The sequence below is a fragment of the Somniosus microcephalus genome, unplaced genomic scaffold (assembly GCF_052327205.1).
Source record: "Somniosus microcephalus isolate GS21.2 unplaced genomic scaffold, FLI_Smic_1.0 unresolved_chr1, whole genome shotgun sequence".
Lineage (NCBI taxonomy): Eukaryota > Metazoa > Chordata > Chondrichthyes > Squaliformes > Somniosidae > Somniosus > Somniosus microcephalus.
Genome location: NW_028225179.1, coordinates 48629675 through 48645432, shown reverse-complemented (window position 1 = coordinate 48645432; position 15758 = coordinate 48629675). Strand labels below are relative to the sequence as shown.

The 15758-nt window shown below is 52.8% G+C and overlaps 1 protein-coding gene across 1 annotated transcript in view; it reads right to left on the bottom strand.

Annotated features, from left to right (window-relative positions):
• Positions 1 to 4670: 4670 nt before the first annotated feature.
• LOC147094919 (integrin alpha-X-like) overlaps positions 4671 to 15758 on the bottom strand; it is a 98540-nt gene continuing 87452 nt past the window's right edge. Inside the window, exons 9-10 of the mRNA XM_085973947.1 lie at positions 6294 to 6404; positions 4671 to 5022 (exon numbers count right to left, since the gene is read on the bottom strand). Of these exons, the coding sequence (XP_085830073.1) occupies positions 4819 to 5022; positions 6294 to 6404 (315 nt within the window). The 3' untranslated portion in view covers positions 4671 to 4818. The remainder of the gene's footprint in view (positions 5023 to 6293; positions 6405 to 15758) is intronic.

Genomic DNA, 15758 nt, shown 5'->3' with positions numbered 1-15758 from the left:
GCCTCTTGTATTGTTCCACGGAAGCTCAACGTAAACTCGAGGAACAGCAAATCATCTTCCGATTAGGAACTTTGCAGCCTTCCGGACTCAATATCGAGTTCAATAATTTCAGATCATAACCTCGGCCTCTCTTACTTTTTTCCTTTAAATTTTTTCCACCCTTTGTTTTGGGTCCTCCTTTCCCTCCCCCCTCCTTTCCTTTTGTCTCTCTCTCTCACCTGGCAGCTGTCCTTATCCTGCCAGTACACTTCACACCTAATCTCAGCTGCCTTTTGTCTCCACGGGCCCATTACCATCTCATCTGACTTCTAATACCTTTTATTGTCTCCTTTTCTTCTTTTGTTCGATCGCAGCTTTGCCTTCGATCTTTTTATTTTCTTTCCAGTTTTGAAGAAGGGTTTCAACCCGAAACGTCAACTCAAATTTCTCTCCACGGATGTTGCCTGACCTGCTGAGTTTTTCCAGCATTCTCTGTTGTTATTTTGGATTTCCAGCATCTGCAGTATTTTGCTATCGTATTGAATTTGGATGATCAGCCATGATCTCATTGAATGGCGGAGCAGGCTCGAGGGGCCGAATGGCCTCCTCCTGCTCCTATCTTCTATGCTTCTATGTTTCTATGTTACTGTCTTACCCTTTATTTTCCCAGTCCACTTTAGCCAACTCTGTCCTCATACCCTTGTAAATGCCTTTATTTAAGTTTAGGACACCAGTTTCAGACCCAACTTTCTAACCCTCAAACTGAATTTGACATTTTACCATGCTATGATCACTCTTCCCTCGAGGATCCTTTACAATGAGATCATTAATTAATCCTGTCTCATTACACATTACCAGATCTAAAATAGCCTGCCCCCTGGTTGGTTCCTCAAGGTATTGCTCTAAGAAATCATCCAGGATACATTCTATGAACTCCTCCTCAAGGCTACCCTTGCCAATTTGACTTCTCCAATCTATATGATGATTAAAATCGCCCATGATTTTTGCAGTACCTTTCTTACAAGCCCCCATTATTTCTTGATTTATTCTCTGGCGGAGCAGGCTCCAGGGGCTGAGTGGCCTACTCCTGCTCCTAATTCGTATGTTCCTATAGGGAAAAAATTCGGTATCACCCCGTTTGGGAGCGCGATTATCGCCCCGTGCGCAAAGTTTAGCACCTGGCGCTAATTATCGACTCCGACTGCGAACTTGGCTTCTATCGCTCCTGGAGGTGATTGGAGCGCTAAGGAGGAGTGAAGCGCTACCTCAGAGTGTTGGTGAAGCTCATGTGATGTCAGTCAGCAATGGAACACAGACACATTGGCGCCGGCCAGTTTTTAAAGGGGATTGTCGATCTTGCTCTCCATCCACACCCTGCTCATTGCAGCCTTGAATCTCGGCCTGGAGAGACCTGTACATCAAATCTGCTGGAAAGAACAATGGAGAGGCCCAGGGAAAGAGCTCAGAGTGCAGCCTCCACAGTCTCTTCTAAATCGATACAAGGAAGGTCAAATCAAAATGAACCTCTCTCTCTCAGAATGCGCGGTGCAAAAATGTCACCAACAAAAAAAGGCAGGAAGCGGCCGCCTGTAAATAGCGTTCCCCCAGTCCCTTCCAGACTGCAAAATGCTCCCTTCAACCTGTCGTTGCTAGCGGCAGGCGGTAAGGCAGGGGGCGCCACTCAATATCCGGTCCAGGGCGTTGCACGCTCGACTGACGTCATGATCTGTTGGGCGCAGGAGATCGTGGTGGTAGTGTTTAGTGCCGCCACAAAATCTCTAGTCAATTTCGCAAGCGGCGCAAACATCGTCGCGCCCAGGCGCTAGTCGCTGTAAGATCTTATAGATCTCTGAGTTCTTGGACAAGACACCAATAGGCAGCAGCCAGTATGTTTGAGCAATAGATCAAGATTTATTAAGCATACAGCGTAATATACTTAATATTAGGCGACAATTTTAATGAGTATATATATTAATGATCTAGACGAGGGAACTAGATGTAATATCTCCAAGTTTGCAGATGACATAAAGCTGGGTGGGTGTGTGTGCTGTGAGGAGGATGCCGAGAAACTCCTGTATGATTTGGACAGGTTGGGTGATTGGGCAGAGGCATGGCAGATGCAGTAAAATGTGGATAAATGCGAGGTTATCCACTTTGGTGGCAAAAACAGGAAATCAGATTATTTAAATGGCAATAGATTGGGAGAAGGGGAAGTGCAACGAGACCTGGGTGTCCTTGTGCACCAGTCGCTGAAGGTAAGCATGCAGGGGCAGCAGGCGGTTAAGAAGGCAAATGGTCTGCTGGCCTTCATAGCGAGAGGATTCGAGTACAGGAACAAGGATGTCTTGCTGCAGTTGTACAGGGCCTTGGTTAGACCACAACTTAAGTATTGTGTGCAGTTTTGGTCACCTTATCTGAGGAAGGATGTTCTTGCCATGGAGGGAGTGCAGCGAAGATTCACCAGACTGATACCTGGGATGGCAGGAATGACGTATGAGGAGAGATTGGGTGTATTGAGCTTATACTCGCTGGAGTTTAGAAGAATGAGAGGGGATCTCATTGAAACTTATAAAATTCTGACAGGACTGGACAGACTAGATGCAGGAAGGATGTTCCCGATGGTGGGGGAGTCCAGAACCAGGGGTCACAGTCTAAGGATAAGGGGTAAGCCATTTAGGACAGAAATGAGGAGGAATTTCTTCACCCAGAGAGTGGTGAACCTGTGGAATTCTCTACCACAGAAGGCAGTAGAGGCCAATTCATTAAATATATTCAAGAAGGAGTTGGATATATTTCTTAAGGCTAAAGGGATCAAGGGATATGGGGAGAAGGCAGGGACAGGGTACTGAATTTGGATGATCAGCCATGATCTCATTGAATGGTGGAGCAGGCTCGAGGGGCCGAATGGCCTACTGCTCCTATCTTCTATGTTTCTATGTTTCTATGAGTAGCTCGTAGCCCTAGCTCTCTGGAACCTCTCGGACACAGATGATGTCGTCTTAAGTCTGTTCCTTTGTTCTCACAGTAAGTCTGTGTAAAGTTGTTCTTTGAGTATCGAGGTTTTAACCCTTTTCTTATCAAAAGTTGTTTTGGCCAGTGTCCGTATATGGCCTTTAACAAAATCACCTTTTTTAATTGGTTCTAATGGCCAAAATACCATTGTCACTCAGACTAAGGTCGCATCCTGCCTTTCCAGTATTTTTCCACCAACTTTGCCATGTTCAGTGTTATCTTGTTTATAGTTTTGTGAAGCAAATTCTAAGTTCTATACTGCATTATATTGGCCCAGAAATTCGGGTCTCCACAGGTGAGTACGCACGGGGTACTCACCCGTAAGCCCAATGGAAGTGCCGGTTTCGTGCATGCACTGCGCATGCGTGGGAAATTGACACTTCCGTTCCCCTGAAAGAAGGGGTTCACAGGTCGAACGTGTGCGCGGGAGAGGCAGCGCGTGCGCATGGAACTTATGGTTTTTTTGCCGGTTTTCCCGGGAGGGTAAGTCTCCAGAAGTTAGACATGTAAAAAGCAGTCGCAAGGCCTGCTTTTAACAAGGTAAGTGGTGAATTAATTAAAATTAAAACATTTTTTCCACAGGTTTATTATTTTTAATTACTTTAAAGAAAGGTAAGTTTATTTTTAGCCCCATTAGAAAATAAAATTATTTCTTTCAAAAATGTAAATTATTGCTTAAAATAGTTATTTCATGTAATTTATAGTTTATTTTAAAAATGTGATATATTTTTTAGTTTATTTGAAGTTTCAGTGATGTTTTGGGGCTTGTAGTATTTATAGGTTGACAGCTCTTCCTGTCAAACTTATGAATGAAGCATTCCCTGCTACCATTGGCTCTCCATGGCCCACGTGATCCCAGGGGACGCTTCGAACTAACTGTGCCCCTGGGATACGCAAGCACTGCGCACTGGCAGTTGGAGGAGGCCCAGGATCGGAATCCCATGTGGGCCCACAGCACAACGGCCGGTGCGCTAGGTAAGTGCAGGTCGGGGGCTTGCACCCGCGGGAAGCCCCCGACCCGAGTTTCTAATATGTTATTTAATGATTTAACCTTCACTCGCAGTCTATGGCTGTTTGTTATCAAAACTTAGTCAAAGCTGCTTTTGAACTGTGCAGCTACATGTTGAACAAGTTTTCTAGTTACCCAGGAGTAATTATGGGTAAAATTATTTGGTCAATGGCTGCACTTGAAGTTCTACATACAGGAAACACTTTTTTATCCGGCACCGACGGGACCGGCGTGGTGCCGGTTTACCAAAAAGTCCGGATTACAGAGAGGTATATTTAAAAGGTACGAGAGCTCCGTACACAGCAACAAATCCAGGCTTCCCTGTTGCTTAGCAACAGGTGCAGGGACCCCGGCCACAAGAGCCAGGCTTCTCTGTTGCTGAGCAACAGGTGCAGGAACCCCGCCACAAGATCCAAGCGTTCCTGTTGCTTAGCAACAGGTGCAGGAACCCCGGTTCCACAGCCGCAGATCCAGGAATGGCCACTAATATGAAGTAAAACTGACCTGAACCTACTACTGAAGTTTGCCGGTTAACAGAGATTTCTGGTGCCGGTAAATCGAGAGTTTCCTGTATATTATTCTCATCCACTAATAGGTTTCCCTCCCTCCCCACCATCTTCCTCCTCTTCCCTCACCACCCCACCCCCACTCCCCTACCTCAGATCCTGAACCAAGGACAGAGTAGGGAAGTGGAAAATTTAAAAAAAAAAGTAATTGGAAGTCGATTTAGGATGAGGAAAGAGCCCGCTGCCTGTTCAGAGTCTTTGCTGGCCTGCTCTGCCTCATTCCATGAGGGAGAAAGGAACCACCGCTGTCATCTACAAGGAGTGCTCGTCGGTTGGCGTGGCGACCTCGTCGGTTGGCGTGGCACGCTCGTCGGTTGCTGGGGTGGCCTCATCGGTTGCCACAGTGACTTTGTTGGTTGCCGTGGTGGCCTCGCCGGTTGGCATGGCGATGGGTTCGCTGGCCTCCCCGTCGTCGTCGGACATCTTGTCCTTGAACCCACGCTTGAAGAATCCGCACTGCGGGCGGGTCACGGAAAAAAAACGGGAGAAAAAAAATGGTCAGACCGCTGACAGGGGAAGAGTAATAGTGACCTGCTGACCGCACTCGGCTAATCCCAATCCAAGCAGCCCTCCCGGCACGCACACGCTGGCCATTTGCCTCACTCCCCGGCGAAAGGAGCAAGGAAAGGAAAGAAAGAAAGACAGTGCGGCGCTCCCTCAGTACTGCCCCTCTGACAGTGCGGCACTCCCTCAGTACTGCCCCTCCGACAGTGCGGCGCTCCCTCAGTACTGCCCCTCCGACAGTGTGGCGCTCCCTCAGTACTGCCCCTCCAACAGTGCGGCGCTCCCTCAGTAATGCCCCTCCAACGGTGCAGCGCACCCTCAGTACTGCCCCTCCGACAGTGCGGCGCTCCCTCAGTACTGCCCCGCCGACAGTGCGGCGCTCCCTCACTACTGCCCCTCCGACAGTGCGGCGCTCCCTCAGTACTGCCCCGCCGACAGTGCGGCGCTCCCTCACTACTGACCCTCCGACAATGCGGCGCTCCCTCAGTACTGCCCCTCCGACAGTGTGGCACTCCCTCAGTACTGACCCTCCGACAGTGCGGCGCTCCATCGATACTGCTCCTCCGACAGTGCAGCGCTCTCTCAGTACTGCCCCTCTGACAGTGCCGCACTCCCTCAGTACTGCCCCTCCGACAGTGCGGTGCTCCCTCAGTACTGCCCCTCCGACAGTGTAGCGCTCCCTCAGTACTGCCCCTCTGACAGTGCGGCACTCCCTCACTGCTGCCCCTCCAACAGTGCGGCGCTCCCTCAGTACTGCCCCTCCGACAGTGTAGCGCTCCCTCAGTACTGCCCCTCCGACAGTACGGCGCTCAACCAGTACTGCTCTTCCGACAGTGCGGCGCTCCCTCAGTACTGCCCCTCCGACAATGCAGCACACCCTCAGTACTGACCCTCCGACAGTGAAGCACACCCTCAGTACTGCCCTTCCGACAGTGCCGCGCTACCTCAGTACTGCCCCTCCGACAATGCAGCCCTCCCTCAGTACTGCCCCTCCGACAGTGCAGCGCTCCATCAGTACTGCCCCTCCAACAGTGCGGCACTCTCTCAGTACTGCCCCTCCGACAGTACGGCGCTCACCCAGTACTGACACCTGCGACAGTGCGGCGCTCCGTCAGTACTGACCCTCCGACAGTGCAGCACACCCTCAGTACTGCCCCTCCGACAGTGCGGCGCTCCCTCAGCACTGACCCCTGCGACGGTTCAGCGGATAAGCTCGCGCTCACCTTGTATAACGCGATGGCGACCAGAATCAGCAAAACCAGTCCTCCCAAAGTGCTCCAGATAATAACAGGCCACGTGTTGAATTGTTTGTGGAACTCAATCTCCGTCAGGGCCTGCAGGGAGGCAAGTGCGAGCGACAGTCAACGTTTGCAAGTGACCTCTTTGACCCTAATGGAATAGGTTCAAGTGGGCTGAACGGCCTCCTCCTGTTCCTGTGTAACAGGCTCGAGTGGCTGAATGGTCTCCTCCTGTTCCTAATGGAACAGGCTCAAGTGGGCTGGATGGACCTCCTCCTGTCCCTGTGTAACAGGCTCGAGTCGGCTGAATGGGCCGACTCCTGTTCCAGTGTCACAGACTTGAGGGGCTGAATGGGCCTCCACCTGTTCCTGTGTAACAGGCTCGAGGAGTTGAATGGCCTCCTCCTGTTCCCGTGTAACAGGCTCGAGGGGGCTGAATGGGCCTCCTCCTGATCCTGTGTAACAGGCTCGAAGGGGCTCAATGGCCTCCTCCTGTTCTTGTGCAACAGGCTCGAGGGGCTGCATGGCCTCCTCCTGTTCCTGTGTAACAGGCTCGAGAGGCTGAATGGCCTCCTCCTGTTCCTATGTAACAGGCGCGAGGGGGCTGACTGGCCTCCTACTGTTCCTAATGTAACAGTATCGAGGGGCTGACTGGCCTCCTCCTGTTCCTAATGTAACAGGCTCGAGAGGCTGAATGGGCCTCCTCCTGTTCCTGTGTAACAGACTCGAGGGGCTGATTGGCCTCCTCCTGTTCCTGTGTAAGAGGCTGAAGGGGGCTGAACGGCCTCCTATTCCTGTGTAATAGGCTCAAGGGGCTGAATGGCCTCCTCCTGTTCCTGTGCAACAGGCTCAAGGGGCTGAATGGCCTCCTCCTGTTCCTGTGCAACAGGCTCGAGGGTGCTGAATGGGCTCCTCCTGTTCCTGTGCAACAGGCTCGAGAGGCTGAATGGCCTCCTCCTGTTCCTGTGTAACAGGCGCGAGGGGGCTGACTGTCCTCCTACTGTTCCTAATGTAACAGTATCGAGGGGCTGACTGGCCTCCTCCTGTTGCTAATGTAACAGGCTCGAGAGGCTGAATGGGCCTCCTCCTGTTCCTGTGTAACAGACTCGAGGGGCTGATTGGCCTCCTCCTGTTCCTGTGTAAGAGGCTCAAGGGGGCTGAACGGCCTCCTATTCTTGTGTAACAGGCTCGGGGGGCTGAATGGCCTCCTCCTGTTCCTGTGCAACAGGCTCAGGGGGCTGAATGGGCCTCCTCCTGTTCCTGTGCAACAGGCTCAAGGGGCTGAATGGCCTCCTCCTATTCCTGTGCAACAGGCTCGAGGGGCTGAATGGACTCCCCCTGTTCCTGTGTAACAGGCTCGAGGGGGCTGAACGGCCCCCTCCTGTTCCTGTGTAACAGGCTCGAGGGGCCGAATGGCCTCCTCCTGTTCCTGTGTAACAGGCTCGAGGGGCTGAATGGACTCCTCCTGTTCCTGTGTAACAGGCTCGAGTGGCTGAATGGTCTCCTCCTGTTCCTAATGGAACAGGCTCAAGTCGGCTGGATGGGCCTCCTCCTGTTCCTGTGTCACAGACTCGAGGGGCTGAATGGTCCTCCACCTGTTCCTGTGTAACAGGCTCGAGGGGGCCGAACGACTCCTCCTGTTCCTGTGTAACAGGCTCAAGGGGCTGAATGGGCCTCCTCATGTTCCTGTGTAACAGGCTCGAGGGGGCTGAATGGGCCTCCTCCTCTTCCTGTGTAACAGGCTCGAGGAGCTGGACGGCCTCCTCCTGTTCCCGTGTAACAGGCTCGAGGGGGCTGAATGGGCCTCCTCCTGATCCTGTGTAACAGGCTCGAAGGGGCTCAATGGCCTCCTTCTGTTCTTGTGCAACAGGCTCGAGGGGCTGAATGGCCTCCTCCTGTTCCTGTGTAACAGGCTCGAGAGGCTGAATGGCCTCCTCCTGTTCCTGTGTAACAGGCGCGAGGGGGCTGACTGGCCTCCTACTGTTCCTAATGTAACAGTATCGAGGGGCTGAATGGCCTCCTCCTGTACCTGTGTAACAGGCCCGAGGGGGCTGACTGGCCTCCTCCTGTTCCTAATGTAACAGGCTCGAGAGCCTGAATGGGCCTCCTCCTGTTCCTGTGTAACAGGCTCGAGGGACTGATTGGCCTCCTCCTGTTCCTGTGTAACAGGCTCGAGGGGACTGAACGGCCTCCTATTCCTGTGTAACAGGCTCGAGGGGCTGAATGGCCTCCTCCTGTTCCTGTGCAACAGGCTCAAGGGGCTGAATGGCCTCCTTCTGTTCCTGGGCAACAGGCTCAAGGGTGCTGAATGCGCTCCTCCTGTTCCTGTGTAACAGGCTCGAGGGGCTGAATGGGCCTCCTCCTGTTCCTGTGTAACAGGCTCGAGGGGCTGAATGGTCTCCTCCTATTCCTGTGTAACAGGCTCGAGGGGCTGAATGGCCTCCTCCTGTTCCTAATGTAACAGGCTCAAGGGGCTGAATGGCCTCCTCCAGTTCCTGTGCAACAGGCTCGAGGGTGCTGAATGGGCTCCTCCTGTTCCTCTGTAACAGGCTCGAGGGGCTGAATGGGCCTCCTCCTGTTCCCGTGTAACAGGCTTGAGGGGCTGAATGGCCTCCTCCTGTTCCTGTGCAACAGGCTCGAGGGTGCTGAATGGGCTCCTCCTGTTCCTGTGTAACAGGATCGAGGGGCTGATTGGCATACTCCTGTTCCTGTGTAACAGGATTCAGTGGGCTGAACGGCCTCCTCCTGTTCCTGTGTAACAGGCTTGAGGGGCTGAATGGCCTCCTCTTGTTCCTGTGTAACAGGCTCGAGAGCTGAATGGCCTCCTCCTGTTCCTGTGTAACAGGCTGGAGGGGCTGAATGGCCTCCTCCTGTTCCTGTGTAACAGGCTTGAGGCGCTGAATGGCCTCCTCCTGTTCCTGTGTAATAGGCTCGAGTGGGCTGGATGGGCCTCCTCCTGTTCCTGTGTAACATGCTTGAGGTGCTGAATGGCCTCCTCCTGTTCCTGTGTAACAGGCTCGAGGGGCTGAATGGCCTCCTCCTGTTCCAGTGTAACAGGCTCGAGGGGCTGAATGGCATCTTCCTGTTCCTGTGTAACAGGCTCGAAGGGCTGAATGGGCTCCTCCTGTTCCGTGTAACAGCCTCGAGGGGCTGAATGGCCTCCTCCTGTTCCTGTGTAACAGGCTCGAGGGGCTGAATGGGCCTCCTCCTGTTCCTAATGCAACAGGCTCGAGGAGCTGAATGGGCCTCCTCCTGTTCTTGCGTTACAGGCTCGAGTGGGCTGAATGGGCCTCCTCGTGTTCCTGTGTAACAGGCTCACGTGGGCTGAATTGGCCTCCTCCTGTTCCTGTGTAGCAGGCTCAAGGGGCTGAATGGGCCTCCTCCTGTTACTGTGTAACAGGCTCGAGGGGCTGAATGGGCCTCCTCCTGTTCCTGTGTAACAGGCTCAAGGGGCTGTCTGGCCTCCTCCTGTTCCTAATGTAACAAGCTTGAGGGGCTGAATGGGCCTCCTCCTGTTCCTGTGTAACAATTTCGAGGGGCTGAATGGCCTCCTCCTGTTCCTGTGCAACAGGCTCGAGGGGCGAATGGCCTCCTCCTGTTCCTGTGTAACAGGCTCGAGGGGCTGAATGGGCCTCCTCCTGGTCCCGTGTAACAGGCTCGAGTGGGCTGAAGCACCTCCTCCTGTTCCTGTGTAATAGGCTCGAGGGGCTGAATGGGCGTCCTCCTATTCCTGTGTAACAGGCTCGAGGTGGCTGAATGGGCCTCCTCCGGTTCCTGTGTAACAGGCTCGAGGGGGCTGAACGGCCTCCTCCCTTTCCTACGCACAGACCACACACACAAATTCTCTAACCACCCCCCCCGCCCTTAAAGCCTGCAGCGAGCAGGGGGTCAATTGGAGCTTTCGAGAAGAGGTCCACCCACGTCTGTGGCCAAAGGATCCCTACGAGAATGAAGCCAAGGGCCAATCGCTCCCTCCCTCCACGGCCTCTGCCTCCCTCTCTCCAAGCCGCAGTGGTGGGGGGTGGGAACAGGGGAAACCGCAGAGCGCGAGGTAATTACCTGGGCCTGGTGGATCGCTGGGTGACAGATGTCCCGATATCGCCTCTGGTCCAAGGATACACAGGCTCGACTTGACATCTCCAGCTTGGCGTCATCCAACGACAGCTGTTGAAGAGAAAAAGGAGGATCGGTTGAGTTGGGTGGGGAGTCAATTGACTCCGTCCCTTCCTGATCCTTCTCACCATCCTTTCAAATGGTGAGCAGCTATTAAATGTTGGTGTTCAGAGAGATTTGGGTGTCCTCGTACATGGAAGGAGTGCAGCGAAGATTCTCCAGGCTGATACCTGGGATGGCAGGAATGACGTATGAGGAGAGATTGGGTCGATTGGGCTTGTGCTCGCTGGAGTTTAGAAGAATGAGAGGGAATCTCATTGAAACTTATAAAATTCTAACAGGACTAGACAGACTAGATGCAGGAAGGATGTTCCCGATGGTCGGGGAGTCCAGAACCAGGGGTCACAGTCTAAGGATAAGGGGTCGGCCATTTAGGACAGAGATGAGGAGGAATTTCTTCACCCAGAGAGTGGTGAACCTGTGGAATTCTCTACCACAGAAGGCAGTTGAGGCCAATTCATTAAATATATTCAAGAAGGAGTTGGATATATTTCTTAAGGCTAAAGGGATCAAGGGATATGGGGAGAAGGCAGGGACAGGGTACTGAATTTGGATGATCAGCCATGATCTCATTGAATGGCGGAGCAGGCTCGAGGGGCCGAATGGCCTACTCCTGCTCCTATCTTCTACGTTTCTATGATGAGTTCACCCCTTAATCTGCTAAACTCGAGGGAACACAAGCGCAGTCTGTGCAACCTGTCCTCATAATTGACCCCTTTTAGCCCCCCCCCGGGTATCATTGTGATGTAGCTGCATTGCACCCCCTTCCGAGGCCACTATCCCCTTTCTGAGGTGCGGGGCCCAGGACTGAACACAGTTACTCCAGAGGGGGTCTGAGCAGAGCTTTGTATAAACTGTCGGGGAACTTCCAACCCATTGTGTTCCAGGCCCTCCTTGAATATAAAGGTCAACGGAAAGGGTGTAAGGACAATGCTAGTAACTACAGAGATCTAGAGCTGTCTTTTGTCTCCACTAGTCCTGTCACCATCTCGTCTCGTTTTGAATACCTCTTCTCTTTTGTTCTCTCCCAGCCTGGCCTTTCAATCTATTTCATTTCCTGTGCTTTTTCAGTCTTGGCAAAGGGTTTTGACCCGAAACGTTGACTCTATTTTCTCTCCACGGATGTTACCCTGGCCTGCCGAGTTTTTCCAGCATTTTCTGTTGTTATTTCGGATTTCCAGCATCTGCAGTATTTTGCTATCGAACTAGTAACTACAGGCCAGTCAGTACTTTGTATCGGTGTTTACTAAGGAGGTGGATGCTGACAAAATATCGGTAGAAGCAATGGAAACATAGAAACATAGAAGATAGGAGCAGGAGTAGGCCATTCGGCCCCTTGAGCCTGCTCCACCATTCAATGAGATCATGGCTGATCATCCAAATTCAGTACCCTGTCCCTGCTTTCTCCCCGTACCCCTTGATCCCTTTAGCCTTAAGAAATATATCCAACTCCTTCTTGAATATATTTAATGAATTGGCCTCAACTGCCTTCTGTGGCAGAGAATTCCACAGGTTCACCACTCTCTGGGTGAAGAAATTCCTCCTCATCTCTGTCCTAAATGGCTTACCCCTTATCCTTAGACTGTGACCCCTGGTTCTGGACTCCCCGACCATCGGGAACATCCTTCCTGCATCCAGTCTGTCTAGTCCTGTTAGAATTTTATAAGTTTCAATGAGATCCACTCTCATTCTTCTAAACTCCAGCGAGTATAAGCCCAATCGACCCAATCTCTCCTCATACGTCATTCCTGCCATCCCAGGTATCAGCCTGGTGAATCTTCGCTGCACTCTCTCCATGGCAAGAACATCCTTCCTCAGATAAGGCGTCCAAAACTGCACACAATACTCAAGAGGTGGTCTCACCAAGGCCGTGTACAACTGCAGCAAGACATCCTTGTTCCTGTACTCAAACCCTCTCGCTACGAAGGCCAACATACCATTTGCCTTCTTAACCGCCTGCTGCACCTGCATGCTTACTTTCAGCGACTGATGCACAAGGACACCCAGGTCTCGTTGCACTTCCCCCTTCTCCCAATCTATTGCCATTCAGATAATAATCTGCCTTCCTGTTTTTGACACCAAAGTGGATAACCTCGCATTTATCCACGTTATATTGCATCTGCCATGCTTCTGCCCAATCACCCAACCTGTCCAAATAATCCTGGAGTTTCTCGGCATCCTCCTCACAGCACACATGCCCACCCAGCTTTGTGTCATCTGCAAAAGGGGTGAAAATTGATAGACAGGATGTACTAGAAAAGCTGGGTATGCTTAGAGTGGACAAGTCACCTGGTCCAGATGGCTTGCATCCCAGGCTGCTAAGGGATTTGGGAGAGGAGATAGCAGAAGGGCTTCCCATAATTTTCCAATCTTCCCTAGATGCGGGGGAGGTGCCTGAGGATTGGAAAGTGGCAAATGTGACACCATTGTTCAAGAAAGGGTGTGAGGACAATCCCAGTAACTACAGGCCGGTCAGTTTAACATCAGTGGTGGGTAAAGTTTTAGAAACAATAATCAGGGAAAAAATTAAGGGGCACTTGGAGAGGTTTAAGCTAATTAAGGAGAGCCAACATGGATTTGTAAAAAGCAGATCGTGTTTGACTAATCTAATTGAATTTTTTGATGAAGTAACAGGGAGGATCGATGAAGGGAATGCAATGGATATTGTCTACATGGCTTTTAGGAAGGCAGTTGACAAAGTACCACATAGAAGGCTGGTTAACAAAATTGAGGCTCATGGAATAGGTGGGTCAGTGGCAGCTTGGAGAAGGAATTGGCTTAAGGACAGAAAACAGCGAGTTGTGGTAAATGGCTGTTTTTCAGACTGGAGGATGGTAGACAGTGGTGTTCCCCAAGGGTCACTGCTGGGGCCACTGCTTTTTTTGATATATATAAATGACCTGGATATTGGAATACAGAGTAGAATTTCTAAATTTGCCGATGACACCAAACTTGGGGGTGTGGCAAACAGTGAGGATGATATCAATCGACTACAACAGGCCATAGAAAGGCTAGCAGAATGGGCAGACAAGTGGCAGATGGAATTTAATACAGAGAAGTGTGAGGTGATGTATTTTGGCAGAAGGAGCAGGGAGAGGCAGTATACACTTAATGGCACAGTTTTACAGAGTGTGCAGGGACAGAGGGACCTGGGAGTTAATGTGCATAGGTCCCTGAAGGTGGTGGGACATATTGAGAGAGTGGTTAACAAAACATATGGGCCTAGAAATTGAGTTGGCGCCGCGCCAGGGCTTTAGCGCCAGAAATTTAGCGCCGGCGCTAAGTCCCCCTGCGCGCGCCAAAAATTCAGTAGCGCCGCGCCCAGACGGCTGCCGGCGCTACTGGCGGGCGTGAGCGCCTCCCAATGGGCGCTGACTGCCGCATTGCGGCGCTAATCCGGCGCTGCGGGACCCGATGCGGTGCGGCAGGCTGGGGAAGTGTAGGCCTCCTCCTTCAGTTAAGGAGGAGCTGCCTGCACCCGCCCGCTGTCCGTTCAAATATTGAAAAAAATGAGCCCGGCACCTCGGACAAGTGCCGGGCTTGCAGGCCAGACGCATCTGTTCTGCGGGGGGGGAGTGGAGGAGTCCAGGGAGGGAGGTGCGGGCAGGCGGCCGGCGGGAAAGCGGCCGGCCGCCGCGCGACCTTAATGCGCCGGCGCTAACTCGGGGAAGACTCGGTTGAAAAAATCTTAGTTGCGGCTGCCACGGGTGAGGCGGCCGCAACTCAATTTCGGCGCTGGGGCCCGTCACCACGGCAACCGGGACGCTGCGCACACCGATGATGTCATCGGTGCCGGCGCAGCGCAACCGGTGTAACGCCGACGGAAGGGCCCCACTGAATTTTCAAACTGGCCATAACTGCGGCGCTAGGCCCTCCAGCGCCCCAAATGGGGCGCTAAGCCTACTGAATTCTCAGCCCCCGGGATCTTGGGCTTCATAAATAGAGGGTACAAAAGTAGAGAAGTTATGCTGAACCTTTATAAAGCGCTGGTTAGGCCACAACTGGAGTATTGCATCCAGTTCTGGTCACCACACTTTAGGAAGGATGTGAAGGCCCTCGAGAGGGTGCAGAGGAGATTTACCAGAATGGTTCCGGGGATGGGGGATCTTAGCTACAAGGACAGGTTGGAGAAGCTGGAATTGTTTTAATTAGAGCAAAGGAGGTTGAGGGGTGATTTGATAGAGGTGTACAAGATTATGACAGGTTTGGATAGGCTAGACGGGGAAAGGCTGTTCCCACTAGTTGATGGTACAAGGACTAGGGGACACAGATTTAAGGTTTTGGGCAAGAGATACAGGGGGGATGTGAGGAAAAACATTTTTATGCAGCGAGTGGTGAGGACCTGGAACTCGCTGCCGACGGAAGTGGTGGAAGCGGAAACACTCAGGCCTAGAAATTCAGTGCCCTTAGCACCGATTTTGCGGCGCTAGAGGGCCTAGCGCTGCAATTGGCGCCGGTTCCTAAATTGCCTGGCGCCCTTCCACGGCGGTAGACCGGTAGCGCTGCGCCGGCACCGATGACGTCATCGGTGTGCGCAGCGTCCCGGTTGCCGTGGTAACCCGGCCCCAAGCCGAAATTCAGTTGCGGCCGCCTCGCCAGTGGCAGCCGCAACTAAGACTCCGGCAAACGAGTGTTGCCGGAGTCTGCGCCGGCGCTTTAAGGAGGCGCGGCGGCCGGCCGCTTTCCCGCCGGCCGCCTGCCCGCAGCTCCCTCCCCGGACTTCTCCCCCCCCCCCCCCCCCCGGAACAGATGCAAGCCCGGCACTTGTCCGAGGTGCCGGGCTCATTTTTGAAGAGATTTGCGCGGGCCGCGGCCGGGTGCAGGCAGCTCCTCCTTAACGGAAGGAGGAGGCCTGCACTTCCCGAGCCTGCCGCACCGCAGCGGGCGCCGCAGCGCCGGAATAGCGTCGCAATGCGGCGCGTTGTGCCAGTTTTCAGGCGCTAAAACCCTTCAGTAGCGCCGGCAGCCGTTTGGGCGCGGCGCTACTGAATTTTTGGCACGCGCAAAGGGACTTAGCGCCGGCGCTAACTTTCGGCGCTAAAGCCCTGGCGCAGCGCAAACTCAATTTCTAGGCCTCAATGTTTTCAAGGGGAGACTGGATAGGCACTTGAGGGAAATAAACTTGCAGGGCTACGGGGATAGAGTGGGGAATGGGACTGACTGGACTACTCTACAGAGAGCCGGCACAGACTCGATGGGCCGAATGGCCTCCTTCTGTGCCTGTATGGCTCTATGACTCTATGCCATTCCATTTGTCCTCTCTGATTGTGAGGGAAT